This window comes from Apis dorsata, unplaced genomic scaffold, assembly GCF_000469605.1.
Source record: "Apis dorsata unplaced genomic scaffold, Apis dorsata 1.3 scaffold_885, whole genome shotgun sequence".
In the NCBI taxonomy this organism is placed as follows: Eukaryota; Metazoa; Arthropoda; class Insecta; order Hymenoptera; family Apidae; genus Apis; species Apis dorsata.
The window spans coordinates 51,439-59,073 of NW_006264001.1; the positions used below are offsets into that span (position 1 = coordinate 51,439).

The 7,635-nt window shown below is 23.6% G+C and overlaps 3 protein-coding genes across 7 annotated transcripts in view; 2 read left to right on the forward strand and 1 right to left on the reverse strand.

Annotated features, from left to right (window-relative positions):
• LOC102679303 (annexin B9-like) overlaps positions 1 to 2,410 on the forward strand; it is a 5,385-nt gene extending 2,975 nt beyond the window's left edge. For 2 of the 4 annotated variants that reach the window (XM_006623385.1, XM_031514087.1), the window contains 3 exons: positions 399 to 645; positions 875 to 1,056; positions 2,009 to 2,219. In XM_006623385.1, the coding sequence (XP_006623448.1) occupies positions 399 to 645; positions 875 to 1,056; positions 2,009 to 2,059 (480 nt within the window). In that variant the 3' untranslated portion in view covers positions 2,060 to 2,219. Of the gene's footprint in view, positions 1 to 398; positions 646 to 874; positions 1,057 to 1,443; positions 1,964 to 2,008; positions 2,220 to 2,275 lie in introns of those variants that run through there. The other 2 variants (XM_006623386.1, XM_006623384.1) reach the window with 2 other exon arrangements.
• Positions 2,411 to 2,734: 324 nt separating this feature from the next.
• LOC102679675 lies at positions 2,735 to 5,787 on the forward strand. Of its 2 annotated transcripts, none has more exons than XM_006623390.2 (3): positions 2,735 to 3,297; positions 3,505 to 3,579; positions 3,772 to 5,787. In XM_006623390.2, exon 3 carries the CDS (start codon positions 3,950 to 3,952, stop codon positions 5,777 to 5,779), a length of 1,830 nt encoding a protein of 609 aa, XP_006623453.1. In that variant the 5' UTR covers positions 2,735 to 3,297; positions 3,505 to 3,579; positions 3,772 to 3,949; the 3' UTR covers positions 5,780 to 5,787. The 2 variants fall into 2 exon arrangements, with proteins under 2 accessions (XP_006623453.1, XP_006623452.1); XM_006623389.2 differs by having other exon boundaries at positions 2,736 to 3,297; positions 3,738 to 5,787.
• Positions 5,788 to 6,292: 505 nt separating this feature from the next.
• Positions 6,293 to 7,635, reverse strand: part of LOC102679971 (activator of 90 kDa heat shock protein ATPase homolog 1) — a 7,549-nt gene continuing 6,206 nt past the window's right edge. The window contains exons 9-10 of the mRNA XM_006623391.2: positions 6,910 to 7,145; positions 6,293 to 6,678 (exon numbers count right to left, since the gene is read on the reverse strand). Coding sequence (XP_006623454.1) covers positions 6,594 to 6,678; positions 6,910 to 7,145 — 321 coding nt within the window. The 3' untranslated portion in view covers positions 6,293 to 6,593. The remainder of the gene's footprint in view (positions 6,679 to 6,909; positions 7,146 to 7,635) is intronic.

A 7,635-nucleotide genomic window follows, 5' to 3' on the forward strand; every position in this document is an offset into this window, starting at 1 on the left:
TGCTCTCGTACAATATTTTCGATAATAGTATTTACAAGCTTAATATGAACAAAACATTGATCTTCTTATTGCACTGATATTGTTTTTTTTCTTTTGATAATTTTTCGTTTAATCTGGAGATGATGGAGAACTGGAAAAAAAAATATTCACTTTAAATATATAAAAATTCCATTTGTTGAAAACTATTTATATATTGTTATATGATATAATAATGAATTAAATAAATTATAAATTAATAAACACAAATTATTGAAGTGTAATGAAATTATTTCTTTAATTGTATATTGAAAACGAACATCGAAATACTTTTTCTTATTTGTAACTTTGTTCTTGTTGAAAATAAAATCTATATCTAATCGATAATATTCTTAATCGATTATTTTTATTGTTTTGTATAGGCCAATAGAGATGAAAATCCTGATGTTGACGGAGAAGCTGCAATTCAGGATGCTGAAAGATTACTTGCTGCGGGAGAGGAACAATGGGGAACAGACGAAAGTACTTTCAATGCTATTCTCATTACTAAAAGTTATCCTCAATTACGAAAAATTTTCGAAGAATATGAGCGTCTTGCTGGTCACAGTTTAGAAGATGCTATTAAGAGAGAATTCTCAGGATCTCTCGAAGACGGTTATCTTGCAGTTGGTAAGATCAATGTTGCATGATTTTTATGCAATAGAATATACATTTGATTATTTGATTCTTGTTGTATTTATTTCTACTTGCTACTAAAATAATTACATAAACAATTAATTTTATGTCTTTTCTTTAGATTGTCTTTTAAAGCAAACTCAAATATTTTCAAATATTGTAATCTTAAATATTGTTTAAAAAATATTTAAAAATTACACTTTTTGCATTTGTTTACTTCTAGTAAAATGTGCACGAGACAAAACTGCATATTTCGCGGAAAGATTATACAAAGCAATGCGTGGATTGGGCACAGATGATTCGACACTGATACGTATAGTCGTAGCTCGATCAGAAATAGATTTGGGAGATATTAAAGATACTTATCAAAAGATCTATGGACAGTCGCTCGCAGGTGACATCGATGTAAGTTAAACTTTTGATAATAATTTATATTGTAAAATATTAAATACTGGTAAAAATGTTTCTGTAATTTTTATCTTTATTGTCTATCGAATTAAAAATGAAATATGTATTTAATGTATGATTTAAAGATTATTTATTATTTTAATAATTAAAATTATAATTTTAATAATCTTTCAACGATTGTAATTGAAAAAAATTGTATTAATAACATTGTGAAAATATTGATTTTTTACAGAAATATTTATATAAACTTTAAACTTAGTTTAATCAAAGCAATGATGCACAATATATAAGCACATACGTGTCTTAATTTTTTGTAAAGCACAAGTACCTTTAACAAGCTAGCTCGCTATATCTTGGCTGCCCATAATTTTCCCTAAATTTCAGGATGACTGTTCAGGAGACTACAAGAGACTATTGCTTACTCTACTTGGATGAAAACATTTCATTGAACAACTTCTTTTGTTTTTAAATCATATATTAATATCAGGAATTTTCCTTCATTACATTCCGCGAAGCTATTATACATATATATGTTTTAACTTGAATATTTATTCTAAATTATATCAATAATTAGCAAGGATTACGGTATTATGTAGTTAATTTTTTTGGTTGGACTTGTTTAATTATTTTATCGTGAATGAGTTTGCTTATAAAATTATTTCGTTTGCATCGAAATAAGCTGCTTTAATCTCTGTGAGACCTATTAAATGAAAATAAACGAATAATATGTTATTTTTTTATTATTAAAAAAAAAAAAGATCACACTGAAGTTCATTAATTTATCAGACAATTTATATGCCTATCTAACTAATTTTACTAATTAAGAATAGCTTTTATAATATGCATGCATATGTGTATTATTCTGAATCTGTATATAAATACATTATTATTTTGCATTCGTTTATTAACATTGCTTTTAATTTTTCCCACATTCTGTTTGCATTTACAGAGTGACTGCAGTGAAGATTTTAAGCGGCTTCTGATCGCGCTTTTGAATTAAAGAAAGTTATGGAAAGAAATACATGTTTACATTAATTTTATTTATAAGAAATATGATATGGGCATCTCTAACATAGATGTTAATAACATTCGTTTAATATAATTGTATAATATATACTATATATATATATTTCGTTTGCAATAAATTTGCATTTCTTTTATTTCTTTTTATTTATCGTAAAGTGTGAACAAGAAAACCAGTATCTTTCTTTTCCAGAATGATTGCAACGCTGAATGGAAAAGACTTCTGATCGCAATGTTGAATTAGAGATAAAAATTTATTTAATTAAAATCTTGAAACTTGTTCAAATAAAAATTGTGATAAATAAAATGACTTTTAATCCATAACATACATGTTTATTTTTATTTACCAACATCAAATAAAAAATTTTTTTTTGTTATTTAACTACATAAACATTAGAACATTTTAAGAAAAAGATTTTAAAAACCAAAGTGATTTAAAAATGTATTATCTATGTAATAATTTATTAAAAGAATTATAAATATAAATATAATATAAATATAATTTTTTTAAAAAATGTTATATTATGTTATTACTATTTATACAATAATATTTTATCTTTATTTATCTGAACATTCTTATCATTACAAAATATTAAAATAAAATAAAACTGTCGATATTAAAATAAAAATTACGATTACCAGTAGCGTTGCTATTGTCAGCAGAATGCTATTGGCAACATGGCTGTACAGTAACGTCATATCGAGGGAAAATAAAATTGGATGATTGTGAATAAAAATAGTATAGTAAATTTGTGATATAATGATTCATACTATAGACTACAAACAAATGAAAAGAAACTAGGAGGACATCAAATATGATAAGATGTATTATTCATATTACGTGAGTAACGTTATGTTGAATAACGTAATATCGTATATTTTCTCAGAAATTTGTTTGGTAATGGGCAAGATTACTTTACTTTGACGATGCAAATAGAACACCCGTTATTTTCCCCACTTCCATTTCTAAGTTCTACTACCATATTACTATTTTCTCCCACTCTTCCAATGATCAGACTTTTCATGGCAACCTTACCACGCTGACACACAATTACAATCAGATTTTTTTTTGGCAACTAGCAACTTTGGTTTCGCGTGCTTTCGCATTATTTGTAGAAATTAGAAACTTTTTGTAGAGTTTAAAGATTTAGTGAAGCTTTTATAATTTTATATTGTTTTATTTTATTTAAAATTCTAATATGAAGAAGGAATCAGGTAAAATAAATATTTAATATTTTTGTGTCAATATAATTTTCAAAAAATATATTTTTTGAAAAATATAAGTATTTTTATTTATTATAAATATCTTTATTAATTTGTTTTTTTAATTTATTTAAAATTTTTAAAATACATATCGTATATATATCGAAAATACATGTTATATAAAAAATTAACTAATAATGAATATTTCATATTTTTTAGGCATTGATAATAATGGTACAGCTACTCCTGGGCCCAGTAAAATTAATATAAACTGTGATATAAAAAATACATTGAGTAAGATATTTATTTAATATCAAATTACTTCAGATTGAAAAAAAATTTTTTTTTAAATATATAAGTATTTTTTAAATTATGAAAAAAAATACCTTCTTTCTTTAATCTTTTAAAAATATATTATTATATTTTATTAATAATAAATATTATATAAATAGGTATTGATAACAACATGATTTCTCCTTCTCCAAGGAAAAAATTTAGAAAGAATACATTTCGTGATGCTTGGCTTCAGGACCCTGATTTTGCATTATGGTTACAAAAATGTGAAGATCCATATAAAGCCAGATGTACAGTTTGCAAAAAAACTCTCATAACTGGGAAAAGTACTCTGCAAAAACACAATCGAACACTTCTTCATAAAAGAAATATGAAAGGAAAAAAAAATGAAGAAGAAGGTGTAGTGAAAAAATCATCAACCTTCATTTCTGAAAGCATAAAGGAAGCAGAACTGAGATTTTGTTTGGATATTGTAGAGCATTGTAAAAGCTTTAACTCATTTGATCATATTGTTCGAATGATCCAAACAGCATTACCTGATTCTAACATAATAAAAAATGTGTCCTTTAAAAGAACTAAAATCTCATCCATAATAAAAAATGTAATTAATAAATCTGTAATTTCAGAAACTACTAAAATATTACAAAATAAATTACTTTCAGTTTTAATAGATGAAAGCATAGATATTTCAGAAACCAAAAATTTATGTATTTTAAGTAGATACATACATGAAGGAAAAATTCAAACATATTTATTAGATTTGGTTTATATTAAGGATACTACATCAGAACATTTATATGAATGTTTCCTACAATCTTTAGAAAAACATAATCTATCTTTAAAGAATATAGTTGTTGTTCCAATAGACAATACAAATATTATGTTAGGAAAATATAATTCATTAGTTTCTTGCTTATTAAAAGATAAGGAAATTGATGTCTTCCCATGTATTTGTCATTCTATGCACTTAATTGCATGTCGTGCATGTGAATGCTTACCAACACATGTTGAAGAATTTGTACATTCAATATATTCATATTTTTCTAAAAATCCAAAAAGACAAAATATTTTAGAAAATACTCAAAATTTAATAAAAGTTGCACGACAAAAAGTAATTCAGCCATCTGCAAACCGATGGTTAGCATTATTAGAATGTATAAAAAATATTTTAACTCAATGGACAGTATTATTTTCGATATTTGCAGAAGCAAATATTGAAAAAAAATCTGCTATTGCAAAAAAAATATTTCATAATTTTAAGTGTCCATATACAAAAGCGTACTTACAATTTTTAAATTATATTTTACGTTTAATTACTGACTTCAATATGCTTTTTCAAAGTTCGGAAATCCTAATTCACTGTTTGTTACCGGAATGTTTTAGATTTTTGAGATGTTTAGGTGGCCATTTTATTAAACCTAATTATATAGAAGCTCCAAATTTACACGAAATTAATATTTATGATGAAAATAACATACGTCCTTTAGAAGAAATTATCATTGGCGAGGAAGCTTTAATAACGTTAAAAGAAGCTAAAAATACTAATACAAAAGATAATAATAAAAAAATCTTAGAATTTTATGTAAATATTAAAAAATTTTATCAATGTGCTTTCGAAAATACTGTAAAAAAAATATCTTTTGGTGATCAAATTTTAAATTCTTTAGAATTTTTAAATCCAAATATTGCTTTAAATATGAAAAATCACAAAAATCAATTAAATTTAATATTAGACAAATTTAAATCTAAATTCAATACATATGATGTAAAAGATGAATGGCATTTGCTACCTTTCTATTTTTCAGAAGAAGAAAAAGAAAAACTATTACAATTAAATATATCCGAATTTTGGGATGAAGTGGGAAAAATATATAAATTTCAAAATATCGCAAAAGTAGCAAATTTATGTTTATCATTGCCTCATTCAAATATAGATATGGAAAGATGTTTCTCTATCATAGCAGAAATTAAAACAAAAGATAGAAATAGATTAAAACCTGAAATGATTAGTGCATTAACTAGAATTAAATTAGACTTGGAAAATAAAAATACAAATTGCATGAATTATGAAATTACTGAAGAAATGTTACAATTATTTAATTCTAATATGTATAAAAGAGAATATGTTTCAAAAGAATCGGTTGAAATTCAATTATCAGATAAAACAGATGATAGTGCTAGTGAGCATAGTGATAATTAATATAAATTTAATAATTAAATATAAATTATATTTATGTACATATGTATATATCATTTTATATGTATATATGTACTTAGTTTTTTATATATATTATATTGTAAATAAATACTTTCTCCATTTTTTACTATCTCGTGTTTCCTTTTATATTTAATCAATATTATATATATATTTGAGTTTATTTTATTGCGAAGAAGAGAACTTAAATTATATTTTTCATCTGACATTAATATCATCAAGAATTAGTACTACTAATTTTCGCAAAATGTACAAGTTGTATTTTATATATATATATGCCGTTTTTTTACAGAAAAATTTTTACACAAAAATTATAAAATATAATGATTGTAAGAATAGAAAATATTAAAGAGTAATAAAGAAAAAATAGATAACAATCGTAAGTGGAAAATTTAAGGACGACGTAATAGAGCGACGAAATATTTTCAATTAGGTACAAAGATATGTATACGTAATATGCATTCATATATATACATCAAAAACAAGAAAAATCAAATATTTAAGTATCTGACATGATTTATTTCACATATACAACTATTAATACAGATGTGTCATGTTGGTGATACTTTATTTATATCTAAGCAATCGTGTAATCATGTCCCGCTTATACGATGCAATGTTCTAAATGTGAAATATAGGAAAAGAAAAACTTGTAACTAGCATTGAGACAAAAGACAGATTGTACGTAGCTGATTATGCGGTTAATTCGTAAATGGTATGCGAGGCGATTTACGACAATATATGTTTTAATTATTTTTCTACTTATCAATAAGCAAGCGAAATTTAAAACATACATAGATCACATGAAATAACCAAATCCAAATGTACGTTTTATAGCATCCCAGTAATACCTTTCCCAATTTTCTTTTGTAGATTCTTCCTCACTGTGAATAAACAATCAATTTTTATATAAAAATTATTATTGTTAAATTAAAATGTTACGGAATATTTTCATAATATATTTCAATAACAATAAATAAATTATATTTTCAATTTTTCTATTTAATTTAATTTAAAACAAAATTTATAAAATTTTTGAAACATCTATATAATTTAAGTTTTTTATGTAAATTAAATTTATAAATAGTGAATAATATGAAGCATTTTTGTCTTACCTAACTGGTACTCCTACTTGTGTTAAATTAACTTCAGTATGATCGCTCTTTTCAGAGATATCAATAGTCACATCACTAAAATGTCCATCAGGCCATTGTTTACAACGCCATCTTTGAACAATCTTCGTAGGTGTTATATCCACAAAATCACCATGTATGTTACCACCAAATAATTCAAATTTTCCTGCTTTCTTTGGTTCGAGTTTGACCGATCCCTTTGTAAATGCTTGAACCATCTGAAAAAAAATATTAGAATAAATATTGTCATTATTAATTTTAACAAATTTCATTAAAACCTGTATATATTTATTAAATACCCAAATAAAATATAATTGAAAATTCTTTGTAGTATGTTCACTTACACTAAACGTGTAAATATAAAAAAAAAAAAAAAATAAAATTACTAAATACAAAAATCTAAAAAAAGATACTACAAAATGGCATTGGACATTTTGAAAATAACAAATAATTACTCCAAATAATAAAACATAAATTTATTTAAAACAAAAACAATTTCAAATAAATTTTAAAATTTTATTTGAAAAATAAATTATTTTTAAATTATTTATTAAATATTAATTATTTTAAATAATAATACAAAATAAAAATAACAAATAAAATAAATTTTTCATATATTTAAACATAAACATAAGGTGACTTTAGGAATTAGAAATTTCTCATAGAAATATTATTTTATCACAGAAAAAACATTTTTATATTTCTATG

Bases quoted from the DNA above. Each gene is read 5' to 3' on its own strand.
- LOC102679675 (XM_006623389.2), top strand. The intron at 3,580-3,737 runs GTAAGATATTTA...TTATATAAATAG, and splicing joins TGATATAAAAAATACATTGA to GTATTGATAACAACATGATT.